Genomic DNA, 18,174 nt, shown 5'->3' with positions numbered 1-18,174 from the left:
GTGCAATACACATCCAGAGCTGAGAATGCAAGATGTGTGTGTGTGTGTGTGTGTGCGTGCGTGCGTGCGTGTGTGTGTGTGTGTGTGTGTGTGTGTGTGTGTGTGTGTGTGTGTGCTTACCCTCATAAGGAGTTCTCGACTTGTAAGGTAATTATTGTGGTCGGAGAAAATATCAGACAGCTCTTCAAACATCTGCATGCTGTCTCTGATATAGTATAAGGGAACAAAAACAATCAGAAAATATGATTATGTCATTTAATTCTATAATTTTTTTTATTACAGAATCTATACATTTTACCAATCTACATTTCACCGTATATCCAGAACCTAGATACTTTACCAGTAGCCATATTATTACCAGTAAACATAACCAATATTATTAAAAGCATACATAAAGGGGGCCTGGGTAGCTCAGCGAGTAAAGACGCTGACTACTACCCCTGGAGTCATGAGTTTGAATCCAGGGTGTGCAACCAAATTGGCATGGTTGCTAGGGAGTGTAGAGTCACATGGAGTAACCTCCTCGTGGTCGCCATAATGTGTTTTGCTCTCGGTGGGGCAAGTGGTGAGTTGTGTGTGGGTGCCGCGGAGAATAGCGTGACGCAATATGCCTCTGCGGTAATGCACTCAACAAGCCACATGATAAGATGCAAGGATTGACGGTCTCAGAAGCGGTGGCAACTAAGATTAGTCCTCTGCCATCCAGATTGATGCGAGCCACCACGAGGACTTAGAGCACACTGGGAATTGGCCATTCCAAATTGGGGGGAGGGAAAGCATACATCAAATTGTTACACCTATTCATATCCTGATTAGAAATAAAGGAGTGTCTGTTTAATCGGCAAACTGGTTGATTGACAGAACTCACTTGGAAACAGAGGCCCATACTCTCTTCAATCTGTAGATGGGGTTGGACTGCAGCGCTGACACTATAGCTCTCAGAGATGAGAAGTTTTTACGGATCCGACACTCCTGGAGACATTTTAATACACATTTAAATATTTTGTCATTTTAAATTATTTATGAGGCTAGAAGAAGTTTCATTGTTATTTCAAGCTCTACTTGGTTTATAGTCTAAAATAGTATGTTATATGAGCTAAGGCTTAGTGGTTAGCTGATGTGCTCTGACATGTTGAGCTGTGGTGCTGAAGTAGGTAATGCAAATTCGAGTCCAGCTCCTGTAATTTCCAAAGCTGAATAGTTGCCCAATCACAGACTAAGGTCTTAGCCAAATGCCTTAAAGGAATAGTTCACCCAAAAATGAAAATTCTCTCATCATTTACTCACCCTCATGCTATCCCAGATGTGCATGACTTTCTTTCTTCAGCAGAACACAAACAAAAATGTTTAGAAAAATAACTTGGCTTTGTAGGTCCATACAATGCAAGTGAATATAAAGGAAACATACAAGTAATCCAAATGACACAAATGTTTAAATCCATATCTTTAGAAGCAATATAATAGGTGTAGGTGAGAAAAAGATAAAAATGTAAGTTCTTTTTTAACTCTAAATCTCCACTTTAAATTTCACGTCAAAACATTTTGACCCGTTTCTCACCCACACCTATTAAAATGCTTCTGAAGATATGGATTTCAAATCAGAATGAGCTTTAATTGCCAAGTATGCTTACACACACAAGGAATTTGTCATGGTGACAGAAGCTTCCAGTGCCAAGATAATAATAAAAAAAATGCATATACACCATATAAACACAAACATTAATTTAACCACTGGAGTCTTATGATTACTTCTTTTTACTTTATGTGATTTTTGGAGCTACATTTTCTGATCACCATTCACTTGACTTGTATGGACCTACATAGCTGAGATATTCTTCTAAAAATCTTTGTTTGTGTTCTGCTGAAGAAAGAATTTCATACAGATCTGGGATGGCATGAAGGTGAGTAAATTATGAGAAAAATAAAAATTTTAGGTGAACTATCCCTTTAAGAATGTCTTATAAAAAGATGTAATTTCACATCGACCACCCTTTTTCTATGGCAGGAAGTCTAAAGTATTTTTTAAACACAATACTAAATAGCCTACATTCTACAAGCTTCATGCCAACAGCTTAAATGGGCAAAAAGTTAGAATGAAGTGATGTAAATGTGCTTGACGATACAGCTGTGTGTGTTCGTTACGCACCTGTGCAATATCAATCCAGCGATGGATGACGCGAGAGCGCAGGTTTGGACGTATTTGCCGATGGCGGAGGATAGTACTGACCACGCACGCAGCCACTGCATTAAACTGGGTGATGGTGGCACGGATGGTGGGTGCGCTCTGTTTCCCATCCTTCTTATCACGCTGAGACCAGACCGATCCCAAACAATGATGAGGAACCACCTTCTTAAACAACAGCTGTGAAAAGAAATCGAGTTTTAGAAAAGTGAGTTCTAAAGAAATGTATAGAGCTGCAATTTACTCTACATTTCTTTGCTTGAACCAAAGAAATGTAAAAACAAATAAATGTGTAAAACAAATTTGCTGAAACTATTGGTGCTTCATTGAGATGAGTAACTCCTCTTGACTTTTACAATTTGTGTGGCTGACATGAAATACTTCTGGAAAATTCACATGTCTTGCAGTGTGACTTGCTAACCCAATTTAAAACTATTTTAATCAGCATTTTGCTCATAATATTAATTATATCGCATGATGTTGCTTTTATTACCTCATTTTACAGCTCAAGTTTGTAAATGTTGCTGTGTCAGGCAGTCAGGACACTCTAAAAAACACAGCAACGTTTCGATTGTTTTTGGACAAAGCCACAGTGTTTACAGTTTTCGATGAAATCAACCTCTGAATGGCTTATAGTTTTCTCTGCATACTAGGCATAGAAGCATATATATTTTAACTTTAAGAAATGAACTACCTGTAGGTAAGGCAAAAAAGTGTTTAAAATGGTGACCAGTACCAGGACCTAAGATTTACACTTTCCCCTTTACCTTCGTATGACATACAACCCAAAACATGGACTTCAAGTCATTTCATGACTACTTAAGTCCTGATTTAATCTAATTCTCTCTCACCGCATCCATGTAAGTCAGCTGCTCTGCTACAAGGTCAACCTCGAAGGAAAGGAAGTCCTCCTGCAACTCGATCACCACTTCCTCATCTTCCGCCAGGCAGAAGGAGTTGTTGCCCAGGAAGCTTCCTGCAACAGACCAACAGCAAGTAGTTTTGAATGCACAGGAAGCCAGAACAAACATTAAAAGACAAATGAAAGCAAAGATGGATGGGGAACATGAACAAAGATAAAATAAATGAACAGTGACCGAATAAGACTTACCATCAGTTTCATTCTCTAGGCTGGCCTGGGCACGTAATTGTTCTAGCAGACTCTGAGCCCGGCGCATTGGCTCTGAGCCAGGCATGGCCTTCTGCAGGAAACCCAGCACACGATGCAGGCTTGGATATGATGGTGGTTCTTGAAAGTCGTCTGGACACTGATCCAACCAGGCTCTCAGAATAGAGGCTAAAGCTCTGCAACAAAAACAAATACAGATGTTGATGAATACTAATTAAAATCAGGCCATAAGCAATGCAGCTAGCTAGGGAGGAAATCCCTAGTTTCTTCATAACGCAATTCATTTTAGCAATAAAACTATAATTTATCAGTTCCCTTTTCTCATTTCTTTTAAACTCACACACACACACACACACACACACACATTAACAGTTTTAGCTTTTTTTAAAGCTTCCATGTAAATGAAACTTAAAACACAAGAGCTGCTTAGAAGTCATTGCAGATGGCCACAAGGAAGACAAAAACTCACGTTCTAACAGCGTCTCTGCACTTTCCAGACTGACTCTGGTTACTGTCCCCTTCACAATCCTCAAAACTGCCATACCTGCAGAAGAAGAGTGAGACCAAGTTGAGCAAGTTGAATAACAGGAAAATAACCACCGCAAAGGCAGTAACCACTGCAGAAGGAGCCAAATGTAGAACTCATACAACATCTCATAAGTATTTATTTAAAAAAACTGAGTTCTACACATAAATGAGAAATGAAATAAATTCCACACATAATTTTTTTATGTTTTTTGAGCTGATAACAGTACATTTTCTATGGCCATTCTCCACCCTCTCTTTGACCATTTAGAATTAAAAGAGTCATATTTTGCTTCTGTGCCTATAAGATTTCTATTTAAAAGGATATTCTGGGTTTAATACAAGTTAAGCTCAGTCAACAGCGTTTATGGCATAATACTGATTACCACAAAAATGTATTTGGACTCATTCCTCCTTTTCTTTAAAAAAAAGCAAAAATCAGGGTTACAGTGAGGCACTTACAATGGAAGTGAAAGGGTACATTTTTGAGCAATAGAATACTCACTGTTTCAAAAGTATAGCGACAAGACATAAAGGATATGCGTGTAAACATTATTTAAGTGTAATAAAATCACTTACTAAACTTTTCTGTTATAGCCAATTTTACAACTTGACGATGTAATGTCAACAAACCCTAAAATAACTTAAAACAAATTGATTTAAAAAACTTTACAGCTCAAATAATACACAAGTTAATGTAAGTGCTTTTATAAAATTATAAGCTTCCAATTTCTGTGTTTAAACCCTCCAAACATTGGCCACATTCACTTCCATTGTAAGTGCCTCACTATAACCCAGATACTTGCTTTTTTAAAGAAAAGGAGGGGCAAGTTTAAATAAAGTTTTGTGGTAATTAATATTTGCCACAAATGCTGTCGATTGGGTTTAACTTGTATTGAACCTGGAGCATTCCTTTAAATGTCATCTTTGTATGTTAAATGGACAGAAGACACAGATTAGCTGACGAATCTAAAATTGTTTAACTGCCCCATCTCTTTGCAAAGCCTATACATTACATTGAGTGGTTCACATTACAATCTGGACTGAAATGTGTTCAAATTGTTAAAATCAGTTTGAAATGACCAGGAACCTTGCTGAAACTAAACTTATTTCTAATTTTGCTAATTATAAGCAGAATGGCAGATGCCAGGACAAGTACAGGGTTTGGCACTTTTGCCAAGGGTTTTGCTTTTCATGCGTATCACTGGTTCCTCTTGTGTTTAGGAAAAATAGTATATATCCTTCTACCACTTTATTAATTCAAAATGACTGTGCGCAAACTTCCAATAGTCACTCTTGATGTGTTAATGTGAATGGTCTTGTGGTAACAAATTCATCGGTCTGACATCAGTAAGTTGTGGAAAATGAGGTGAATCAAGATCTCAAAAGATCAAGTAAATATTTAATTCTTCCTAATCTGACACCTTTAATAGAGTCTCTTTCCTTAATATCTTAGCAATGTGGATGATAATGTGTATAGACACACGTGTACACACCTGTCCAACAGTAGCTCCAGTACACTCTGTGTGGTGGTGAAGGCCCTGTATGTGGACAGGAAGATGCTGGTGTAGGTCAGATCATTATCACCAAACGCTGTGAGCAGTGTCTCCACTAAGCGCTCCAGTGTCCCCGCACGGATACTTCTGATCTTACACGTCTCCAGCTGACTGACTGTGTGACCTGGGGGCAAGCGGTCACCCTCTGCCTGATAGGGGAGAATAAGAGAGAGGTCATAGAAACTAAATAAAATATGTCAGCTTTTAAGGTTTAAGCAAGATTCCAGGACTCAGACTGAGAGAAATGAAAAGAAATGAAGAAATAAACAGGGACTGAAAAAGAATGAGACCTTGGTACTGCTAGCACGCTACAACAGGAAACTCTACAATCTGTTTTTAATCAGTGTAACCCTCCTCCTCCCTCTTCTCTCTCTCTCTCTCTCTCTGTCGCTCTCTCTCTCTCTCCGTGACAAACTGGAAAGTCGGCAGACTTTTTAAAAATGCTTCATTAGGAGGTGAAAACACTACAACAGTTGTGGGGTTCACACAAAGAAAAGGTGTCCACAAAAAAGGAGAGGGGATGTCAATAATTTTGAAACTGGGATTGCAAAAATGCATTACTCAGATTTTCTGGAAAACATTTTACTGGAAAACAAGACAACAATACTGAGAAAGAAATAATTTTTTGCATTGTACAAACTCAAACATCTTTAAGACCTACAAATAAAGAGACTGCGTTGCAGTCGCCAAAACTGGGTCACACGTTAAGCACCGTGACCTCTAAAATGGGCCTCTTATGGTGGAAGACGTGCTTTCTTTATATTACAATGTCAATCAAATTACTGTGCTTTTAGAGCATGGTTACTACAAAGTTTAGTTGCTTTTGAAATCAGCAGCATTATCACAACAACAACAATTTACTTTTATGAACTGATAATATATTAAACTGACCACGTGTTCACTTTACGCATATTCAGTGTTGAAACAGCTGTATGACAGCAAACTAATACCCCAGTTTGTTGGAAATAAAATCAGCCCATGAGTGTATTGTTTTCTGTTGTTGATTCAGTAGGGTGTTGACAATATAGAAAACTGTTATGGAAAGGTTAAAGCAACAGACAGATTATACCATATTTACAACTGTTATTCAGAATGGAGCCATAACAGCATGCCTTCACAGCACAATTACAATGTTGAAACCTTGAAACTCGTGCAACATATTTTTTGTTGCAAATGTTTTTAACAGCGAACTGAGTTCGATGCTTTCTTGACACTAAATATAGAAAAAATAATAAGTAGCGATAACATTAACCAAGTTGTACTTTTACCAAAAATCTACTCTATATAATGTTTTAAGTGTTTCCTTTACATTTTATAATCCTAGAGTCCACGCAGACATATAATGACCGCAACACTGTAAGAACCAAAATACTTCCGAAAACCATTCAAAGTTTTATAGGGTCAGCCCTAACATGCCCAACTGTCTGTTCGACCCAGCATGGGCAGCCAAAGTGTTTCTTTAAATAAGAACGGAGGAACATTCAGATCAAAGGCTTCCTCTCACCCCCAGCCATCTTGCGCCTTTGTTCGCCGCCTGCTGGATTTGGACCCTCTTCAGCGTCACGTTGTATATGGCCCCTTCCTCGACCTCCTCCCCCCAGTCCTGCACAGAGCTCTGTGGAAGGGGAACACAATTAATGTTACACCATTTGGAAAGCTGTGATATAAAACAGGAATAAAACAATCAAGATGTGTCAGGTGTACAGAATCAGGAACCGTGGCATTTAAGTTAACATTAAAGCACAAAAAGACAGATACTGTAGATGAGGTTGAAGAAAAAGACAGATTACTATATTCTATTATTTAATTCTATTCTATTCTAAAAAATATATATATATATTAAATATTGTGATCATTATTATCATTATTAACATTATTTAAATGTTATTTCTTTCTCTTTTTTTGTCACTTTTTTTGTGTGTGCATAGAGACACAACAGTTCCCGCCCACTTTTTCAGCCATAAGTTTTTCCATTCTTTTTTTTCATAGCGATTTTATGTAATTGTTCATAAAAAGAGTTCTAAGCCAAAAAGCAAAACAACCAACTCCAAGATGAACTACAACATTAAAAAAAAATTTGAAAAAAAAAAGTTACAAGCACTTAAAGTCTTTAATGAAAGAATGAACTAAACTCCCGCAAAGCATTGCAAATGATGGAAATTAACATTTAAAACGATGGAAAAATATATAACTATTGATTTTAAGGATTTTAATAGAACCAGTGTGTTTAAAGTATATGGCAAAATGTTCAGATATATATAAATATAAAAGCAGCTTGTGTGAGACTCGGTTGCGTCATTCTCAGTTCTTCATGGAGGGTGGTCGCTACTGGGTTCTTCTGGCGCGATTCTCTATATGATAGACGTTTCTCTGCTGGATCATGGATAGTGTAGTTCTTAAAAAGGAATTCCACTATTAAAAGCGATTTTTTTTTATGAAGTTGAAATAACATAAACTGATGCCTTACCATGAACAGCTTCGGAAGCTCACAGGTCTGACTTTAAAGGTTTATCAATTATTGTTAAAAATAATTTCCCCGGTTGTAAAAAGTTAATAGGATTTTAACTTCCGGAACCAGATTGTTGAGGTCTATAGATGCTTTACGAATACTTTATTCAAAACAATCATGCCAAAAAAGTACTTTGAAACTTACAAATTGACAAAAGTGAGGCTCAAAGAGCGAAGAAATTAGATCTGGCATTGGGTTTTGAACAGCATGAACAATGTGGCTACAAGCTTTTACAGATTCTCAACATAGACAGATTTCTCCATCCAGCCTCGGAGTTTACCTTCTCAAGGAAAAGACTATAAACTTGCACATTCAACCACACACACATGTTCTCTCTCTGTAACACACAAATACAAACAGCACAATGGGATGACCAGCATTACGTGTCCGGTTGAGTGAAGTCTTTCAGGCTGTATACAGCCTAACGTTCACATTAAACTGTCAGACAGTGAATAATGCCTTCATCAATACATTCTGCCCTCTTCGGTCGATAACAATAAAGAGAGAGTTGTGTCTCAGTGAGCGATATATATACATATATATATATATATATATATATAAAACCCTGCATGCTGTCTCTCTTATTCAAAACATTTCATCTCTTCCTCTTTAATTAAAAAAAAACACGGGACCTCTTTTCAAAGATGGAAGAAACTTTTAGAGTTCACAATGCAAAAACTGGTGAGAAATAATTAATTCAGCAAGGTTTATGCTTAAAAATGTAATAATAAACAGACTATAATTCATGATACTGTACACTCTTTGAAAATAATTATTCATATCTTATTATATTTTGCTTCGTAGGTCATGCTGATTGAGAATGTGAGAATACTTTGAATGAATTCAGATGTTTAGATACTTGAGAAGCTGTTGCCTAATATTGTATTGCACACTAACAATGTCAGTAGACCTTTTTCCAAACAGATTCCTGAACCCTAGAGAAACAATCAAGATCTACTGTGCCATCATTGGCCTGTTCTTAGATATACATTTAAGTTTCACACTCTGTCACTGGATTATTGTGGAAGTCTTTAACAAGACAGATTGATTAGCCTGTATTTCTGTAATAATTCAGCCAGAGTCGTGCTTTGTAGGTCCAGCAATGGTATCCAGCTCTGTCTTTGCTAATGGGTACCAAAAAGAATTTCTAAATGCCAGTATAGATATTTTAAATATCAATAGAATGGTGTGTGAAGGGCCATAACCACCATAGACACCAAGGGGGGCATGCCCCCCTAATATTCAGAAAAGTGGCTGATCAATACAGGTTTTTCAATGACAGTTCCTAACATTTTTCATTTGGTTCATTTGGCTTTCAAGTTTTGGTTAAACTACAATATTTAAGAACATGTCTTTCATAATCATTGACAATGATGTTCAAGATTAGTCAGTAATTTTAATGGTAAAGAATGTAAAATTACAGTATTTTTTTTTAAATTGGTTAACATTAAGTTACATATTCTGTACAAAATGGCATAATTAACAGTAAAAATTTTAATTATATTTACCATGAGACTACATGCACTTTTTATGGTGTATTGTTGTTATAATTACAGTAAAACAAAAGTTCAGTCCCTTTGTTCATTTCATTATTTATTTTTTATGGGAGAAATTGTTTCTACTTATTTTTAAGTTATCTACATTAGGGTCTTCTGTGTAATATTTTATGTAGTTTAGTTCATGTTTATTGCTTTATTTTAGTGTCACAAATGTTACTGTTTTCTGTTTGCGTGAGTAACACTGTGCACTGCCTCTGCATGTGCTTTAATAACTGCTCCTGGAAGGGTCACTCCTGATGAACTAGGTTATCATGTGGCCTTTTGTAGATACTGCGGTGATTAAAAATACATATTAAATTAAAAAGCAGTTTTATATAGAGTTTTATATTTCCAGAAGGTTAATCAAGTCCATAATATTTAATATTATATAACAGTAGTGAACCATAAAAAATTCAGGCATAAAAATTACATTCCATAAAGCCTGAAACATGGTCATGGTATTTATTACGGTAAATTTCAGGTAACATTTTACCGTAAATGTAACCATTTTTTTTTTTTTTTAACAGTATATGTATAACATGTCTCTTCTGTTTTAAAAGGAAACATCTGTATATTCCTTTCAAAGTCATTCATTTTGATTTAAAAAAACATCTTCCTATCAAGTCTTTCTACCACTGCAACACATCCAGACTATGTCTGCATTTATATAGGCCTAAAAGAGCAACTGTCCCTGGAATGAAGTGGATCATTCTGTATTCCCCGGCCCGTTTCCTGTACAGTGCGTTCAGATAAATACTCAGTTGGATGAGTCATATAGTCCTCAAAAACAATGGTAGGAGGTCTGATCGCTCGCTGCCTGGACCCTGCTGAGTCCACAGTATATGCACTGTGCTGCCCCATTGTTACTGGAAGAAATGTTTTCCAAAGCGGCTTTTAAAGTGTGCTCTGTGTCTGCAGCACAGGCAGATATAAGAGAGGGTGGGGCTACATGAGAGGAAACAAAATAGTTTTTCTCTGAAATATACATATATTTTTTTTTGTTATTTTTTTTTTTTTTTTTTTGTGGAGTACTAGGACTGCAGCCAAATGTGATGCATCAGAATAGATGGGAGCTCTTTCTAGGTCAAGTATATATTTTGGCTGTTTAGGGACTGGGAGACTTTATCTGGGCGGATAAATTGTCCTAGAACAATACAACTCTTCCTAAACTCTTTTCAAATGGGCAATGGATATGTAATATGCAATAATAAAAGACCTGAAAAGCATTATAAGAAATTAGCTGTGGAACATTTCAATATTCTGTTTAGGTCACTTCAAAAAGAGTTTATCATCATGCTGCCATGACTATCATCATAGTCTTTTACCCCTGCAGCATGCATACAACAACAAAAACAAAATCCCAGTCCGTGAGAAACAGTCCCTCAGATAACAACAAGTGTCTTTAAGCCCATCTGCTGCTTTGTTTTCGTCTGCAGACACGCCTGAAGGCTATTCATCATACAACTACAAGTTCTTATTTCTAGAGTGAACTAACTAACGGGACTGCATCATCTGCCGCCTACGTGGAGACTATCTGATCCAAAGTCATGTCATGCGTGGATGATATCAGACGAGCCTGATACATTATTACACTAAAACATTATTTATATTCCCCACGACCCCCTCCCTTCCCCTCCCAAACTCTTTCTTAATCCTTCAGTCCCCCTCCCTCCCTGCAGTCTTTCTCTCTTGAAGCTCAACACCACAAAATCAACAGTGTGCAGAATGCAAAGAGAGCCGCAACTTCTTACCATTTTAGCTTTCCAAGCGAATTTCATGGTGAGGGCCTCTCTCATCGTCTGGTAGCGGCATTAGAACAAGTCCAGCGAGAAAGGCAAAATGTTTTCAATTGTATCGGCCGACTGAACCCGAATTGTCCTCCAGCACACACACACGGTCCGCCCGAGATCTCTCTGGAGTCTAGGAAGCTCGTTCTCTCTCTCTCTCTCTCCACCCCCGCTTCTCTCCTCCGCCTCACTACTAGTGAATGACACAACTCCGCCTTCTGCACTCTCTTTGCCTCTAGTTCCATTTCACTTCTTTTATTACTGAATGTAAAATTATTACGCAACGCTAAGATGTTCTCTATGAAATATTTTTGTCGCCCTAAATAAATTATGTATGCCATAGATCATTTAGGCCTATGCTTTGGTTAACTAACATGAGGGTAAATGATGTGGTCAATAAACTTTAAAAACGCCCAATTCCTCGCGTCCATTAACGTTAACAGTAGTATACTGTATTTATTTATTTATGATCTAGGAATGTTCTTTTTTTGTGTACATTTTAATAACCATAAACTAACCTTCTTAGCACGCTGCGGAGTGTTTTTTGCGTGACAACCTAATAAGAACATATTTTCAGGTTTATTTTTTTTATAGTCATTATGTTCTAGGAACGTTAATTTATTTATTGTGAATAACCAAAACGAACCTTCACAGAACGTTGCACAGAGTTTTTTTGCGCAATTATCCAAGGACTCATTAAAGGGACAGTTCACTCAAAACTGAAAATTCAGAAGAATATCTCAGCTGTTGGTCCTCACAATGCAAGTGAACAATATATATATATATGTACAACATACAAATACAAATCTATTATATACAGAAGCAAGGTATTTGTAATGGCAGAAGAGGTGTGGTATGTTGTATAAATATAAATAGACTAAGCTGCAAATTGCACATTAATTATTGCTCAATGGGGCAGTTTTAACTGTTCATGAGATGAATAGCCTGAGGGAAAAAAAAAATGTTCCTGTGCCTGACGGTTGTGGTGCTCAGTGCTCTGTAACACCTGCCAGAATGCAACAGTTCAAAAAGGTATTGGGCAGGGTGAGTGGGGTCCAGAGTGATTTTTCCAGCCTTTTCCCTCACTCAGGAAGTGTACAGTTCTTGAAGGGAGGGCAGTGGGCAACCAGTAATAATCCTCTCAGCAGTCCAAACTGTCCTCTGTAGTCTTCTGATGTCTGATTTCGTAGCTGCACCAAACCAGAAAGTTATTGAAGTGCAGAGGACAGACTCAGTGACTGCTGTGTAGAACTGTATCAGCAGCGCCTGTGGCAGGTTGAACTTCCTCAACTGGTGAAGGAAGTACAACCTCTGCTGGGCCTTTTTCGCAATTGAGACAATATAGGTCTCCCACTTCAGGTTCTGTGAGATGGTGCCCAGAAACCTGAATGGCTCCACTGCTGTCACAGTGCTGTACAGAATGTTGGGACCATTCTGAGCTTGTTGAGCTCCAGGCTGTTTTGACTACAACAGTGAAACAGCTGTTAAACCTCCCTTCTGTATATACAGGCTCATCGTTATCTTGGATGAGGCTGATGACAATAGTGTCGTCTCTCATCTGCAAACTTCAGGAGCTTGACAGAGGGGTCCTTAGTGGTGCAGTCATTTGTATACAGGGAGAAGAGTAGTGGGGAGAGCACACATCCAGTGCTGATTGTACATGTGCTGGAAGTGAATTTCCCCAGTCTCAATAACTGCTGCCTGTCTATCAAAAAGCTGGTGATCCACTGACAGATAGACATGGAAACGGAGAGTTGGTGTAATTTAGTCTGGAGAATAGCTGGGATTATGGTGTAGAAAGCTGAACTGAAGTCCATAAAAAGGATCCTTGCATATGTCCCTCAGTCCAGATGTTGCAGGATATGATGCAATCCCATGTTGACTGCATCATCCACAGACCTGTTTGCTCGATAAGCAAATTGAAGGGGATCTCAAAAAGATCCCTTAAAGGGTCTAGAAAGGGAACTATTGATCTGTTTCTCACCCTCACCTATCAAATCACTTCAGAAGTCATGGATTGAACAACTGAGTCATATGGATTACTTTGATGCCTTTATGTCCTTTTGTGGATCTTCTGAGTTCTGATCATATTCACTTGCATTTTGAGGACCAGAAGAGCGAAGATGTTCTTCTAAAACTCTTTGTTTGTGTTCTGCAGAAGAAAGAAAGTCACACACATCTGGGATGACATGAGAGTGAGTAAATGATGAGAGCAGAATTTTATTTAATGGATATTTGTAGGCTTTTTTTAATCACATTTTTCACTTAGTTAGAAAAATGTATCACATATACCTATTCATTATCCACTTATTCGTATTTTTCATTATTATCATAATTTAACATGTAATAATTTTTTATGGTCATATTTTCATTATTTTCCATACACATTGCAGATAGGTGTTTGATAGATACTACAAAAAATAGTAGCCATACCATCAAGTACCATAAAAGTTGTCAATGGGCTTCTTTACACAGCCTTGCTCTATATAATATAAGATATAAGCTTGCTCTGCGCCTGCTTAAAATGATCTATCCCTTTAAAAACTGACAATCATGACTGTAGTTACAATAATAATAATAATATTAATAACAATTATTATTATTATCGTCATGCAATTGAAATGTGAAAGATGCTTTAATGTGTCACAGAGTTCAAATACAACCATGAGACCTCAAAGTGGGAGAACAGGGGCTTCTGATGGGACTACATGTCTGAACTCATAGACAATATGAGGAAGGTTGACGCTAGAGCTGATTGTTTGATCAAAGAGGTTCTCCTTTTGCCCCTTGTGCAGGACATCTGTTTTTTCATTTGTTTTAATCCAGGAACCCAGTGGAAACAAAGTAAACTTTAGCAGGTGTGATGTGTCGTACACACTCTTGGGTTTGGTTCTCTTACTTCCACGTAAGCTACCTAAAGAGCAATTAAGATGCCTTACAGATTCAGTGTGATCATTCATGCAATCACATTGAAAAGCACAGTAGAAAGTGGTTCAATATTCTCAGCCCTTCAGTTCTATCTTAACAAGGCCAGCGTTGAGATCACAACCCTTCGGGCCAGCTTTAAGGAGTACTTCCTTGTACAAAAATACATTTTACAGGCAATGTTGCTCAATCACAAACAATTGAAGTTTAAAATAATAATGCCTTATATCCTTTGTTGTGGTTTTAAAAAGACTGCTGTTTCTGTCATTGTAGCCATTCAGCAGAAAGAAGATCAGAACTCGAAGATTAGTGCAGGAAAGGGTGGCGGTACTGTTGTGGAAAATGATCTGAACTGGTAACACAAAGGTCATGGGTTTGAATCCTTATAGAGGTAACCTCTCACCATTGTGCTTTGAATAGGGGATTTAACCTCTTAAGATCCTTGCCATTTTTGGGGATTTCCACCTGGATTTGGCCTACCCAAATTAAAAAGCTTCCCATTCCCACATACTTTGGCCTAAATACACAGTTTTGGTGTCATTTTACAGGAAACCCTTTGAAGTTGCATAAAACACTGCTAAAAATAAAAAAAAATTAAATATATGTTGTCTAAACAGTAATAATCCTCCTAAAAAAAGAGGCGCTTTTTGATTTTTTTAATATAAATTCATTTTTGAAAGTGTATAACTCAAGCCCTGTAAACCCTAGCAGCAAGCACACAGTTTTGGCTGTTTCCACTAGATGTCAGCAAATACCTGAAAAGGAATTTTGTCTGTATCATGTTTTATTTAATATCTATTTCAATTTATTTGAAGGGAGGAATATTACCTTTTTTTGGTGTACTTTCCACCTACCCAAATCTAAAGTCTCCCCATACCCATATACAGTGCTATAAATGCAAAATCCCAGTGTAATTTTACAGAAAACCCTTTGTCATTACATAAAACACTGTTGAAAGTGGTAAATATGTGCTCAGGTGTCTGGTGAGATGCGTCTGTGTGTTTTGCGCACGTAATCTACCTAGTGATCACTTCACAGTCAGGATGCAATATCACAGCCCCTGATTGGTCTATTTGATCTTGAGAGACATTGCCGGAAAGCGGAGGGTCTCAGCTTTACGGCAATATATGCTTTATCCGGATGGGATGTTTATATATTTTCCTGGATTGTTGAATATCATATAACATTACTTTGTGGTGTTTCTGCACTCGCGTGACATATCGAGGGATTACTTGGGCACACAACCACAGAAAACACTGAAAAACGGCTCATTTTGCAGAGAATAATCTAAGGTAAAGGATTATGTAGCATTTGTGGCTAACTGTGCTGTCTAGTGCGAGTAGCACGGCAAATATTCAATAATTTCACTTGTATGTTTACAAATGTTGATTGTATACTTCATGATTCATTCGAAGTGAATTAGATATGTGATTATACCTCAATAAAAAGACTTATTGGAACTTCTTACTGGCAATGAGAGCTTTCATTTGATACATGGTTTGTACATGTGCGTCATATTTGAGCGATATGAGAAATATGCGTATTCAAAAACGCACATAATTATGACACGACTTTTGATGGGTGGAACTATGTAATTTATTGTAAATAAGTTACTTAGTGTAAAACAAATGCCAAAGTGATGCATATCTCAAGAAAGTAGACATTCTAAGCTTTCAAATGGTACCAGATATGAGCTCATAACTCCTCCGCATACATTTAAAATTGGAAGTATATTATTACTGACGTAATTTTAAATCCCGGATCCGGGATCGTGGATTTTTACTCTTTTGCCCTGGGGACTTTCCCAGCCCAATTAGGGTACTGTATGTTTTGTTGGATTAAACACATACCTAATTTAGTGCATCACTCTTTACAGACACATTAAATAAATTTACAAAACTTTTATAATTAAAAAAGTTCAGTTTGATGTTAATGTTTGCCACAAAGCTGTTGTTGCTCAATGCAGTTTGACTGTCCAATGTTTTCTGATTTAAATTTAAGTTAATTAAATATTCGAGTAATAAGGCCACATCCATACTACTACATTTTCATTTTAAAACACATTGATTTAGCTACATTTATGCTGCTCATCCACACTAGAATGGTTGCTTCCTCACTGAAAAAATATGCATTTTAAAATAAAAAATAAAAACTCCTTTACGACATACTTTGTAAAACTATGACATTAGAAAACTGAAATTAGTTTTCAAACAAAAATGTATTAGTTTTGATATAGCCTAAATTTCCCTCTATAAGACAAAAGGCTATTCTGAGGAGGCCATCAGTATCAGGAATTGTTCACTTTTTGCTTACTATGTAAGAGACTATTTAAAATATTTACTGTTAGGTCTGGTCCAAGGATGCAAAAGATTTTTGACCATGGAATTTAGTCAAGCAGTGTGGTTAATCCCTGTGGTTAATATCCTGGGCTGTGGTTAATGTTCTGGAAACCAGAACCAAGATTGTATTCATGAAAGTGCATATGTTTGTGTGCACAAGAGTAGTCTACCAACCTACAGTATCACATGACTCCCTCAAACCACACTACATAACCCTCAACGCCATGCACCATTAGCCAACAACAGTCACAACAAATTCAATATAATGAAGTGTGCTTAAGCAGAGACCCCCTCCCATGGGCAGAGTAGTTGCCTGGTCTTAGGTCAGCGAGGGCAGCGGGGCTCCAGGGGGAAACCCTAATTTTCCTGGATCTGCTCCAGTTCCCAGGCTGGTTTGACTGGGTGTCCTCTGCTCGGCTCATCTTCAGGGGATCTGGAAATTGTGGAGAGCCACTGGGAGAGGCCGTGACCTCTCGGCCCCCCTCAAGGGACAGCTGTTTGCCCTCAAAAGGGAGTGATGTCATCACAGTGCACAACAACAAGGCCTAACAAATAGCAGACTGGACACGGCTGACGCACACATGCAACTCTGATCTCACATACAGCCAGAGCCCCAGGAATTAGATAGAGAGAGTGTATGTGTGATAAGAGCCTCACGCCACTGCATCAGAGAAGTGATGCCAATCTCTAAAGGAAACACATCCCTGTTGAAAAATCAAAACATACCGTTGTGTTTTAGATGTTGTTGTCCCAAATTCACACAACTATATGGTTATGCCTCGGGATCCTTGTTTAATGTAAGTCTTTGTTTTTATGTTCACCATTTGAAATTCCCAACTTCTGTAAAATGTGTAGGTCTGATCTTTTAGAAAAGTAATAATGGCCCACATCAACAAACTGAACAATTTGAGGTATCATTCATTTCAGTACTACAAATGGTGTGGTACAAGTCACATTTCTATCCAGCAACACTTTCTTGGTGAACCAGCATCAACAGGATCTTTCAACAGTTCAATGCAGTTGAAAAACAAATGCATTTTGCTGGTTAACTGCATTGCTATGATTAGGACCAAACCAGTTCTAACAAGCATTGACTAGCATGCTCATTCAAACTGGTCTTTTCAGCAGGGATGAACAAATAGGGTAGCACAATTAATCAAATAAATGATTTAGATAACAATTTCAGCTACCACAAATGTTTAATTGTGAAAGTGTCAATTGCAGCATTCCAGTATGGTATTCTCCTATTGCAGTAAAATATCTATTTACGTGCTTTCTTGCAACAATTCATCATCAATTAATAGATGTATTAACGTAGGCCACTTTGAGTATAATTTACTTCTAAGCCACTAAAAGGGCCAATGTGAAGTTGGCCGTTTAGGCAATGTCTTGGAAAAAGTAATACATGAACACAGTTCTTCATGTGTGTAGTCTACATAAACATTACTTACATGAGAATTTTTATATAAATTATTTTAATAATAATGTATCACAATTGCAAAATCAATGGTAATAATACAAATATTTGACCACTAATATGAAATAGGGTGTCTACCTCAATATCTGTTCTGGATATGCCCCAGATTAGGTCCCTAAAATTAATTAATAATGCCTATTTGCCTGGTTTGCAATTTTGCGATGTAACCTAAAAATTGACCGATCTCCTGACACGGAAACAACCTTA

At 37.4% G+C, this 18,174-nt stretch overlaps 1 protein-coding gene across 1 annotated transcript in view; it reads right to left on the bottom strand.

The window, feature by feature from the left end:
• Nucleotides 1–18,174, bottom strand: part of LOC127630913 (ral guanine nucleotide dissociation stimulator-like 1) — a 43,204-nt gene that overhangs the window by 13,757 nt on the left and 11,273 nt on the right. Inside the window, 8 exon segments of the mRNA XM_052108776.1 lie at nt 121–205; nt 869–972; nt 2,147–2,362; nt 3,034–3,158; nt 3,294–3,487; nt 3,781–3,855; nt 5,333–5,541; nt 6,897–7,007. Coding sequence (XP_051964736.1) covers nt 121–205; nt 869–972; nt 2,147–2,362; nt 3,034–3,158; nt 3,294–3,487; nt 3,781–3,855; nt 5,333–5,541; nt 6,897–7,007 — 1,119 coding nt within the window.

The sequence above is a fragment of the Xyrauchen texanus genome, chromosome 37 (assembly GCF_025860055.1).
Source record: "Xyrauchen texanus isolate HMW12.3.18 chromosome 37, RBS_HiC_50CHRs, whole genome shotgun sequence".
NCBI lineage: Eukaryota > Metazoa > Chordata > Actinopteri > Cypriniformes > Catostomidae > Xyrauchen > Xyrauchen texanus.
The sequence above is the reverse complement of the archived record's forward strand: the minus strand, read 5'-3'. Positions and strand labels throughout refer to the sequence as shown.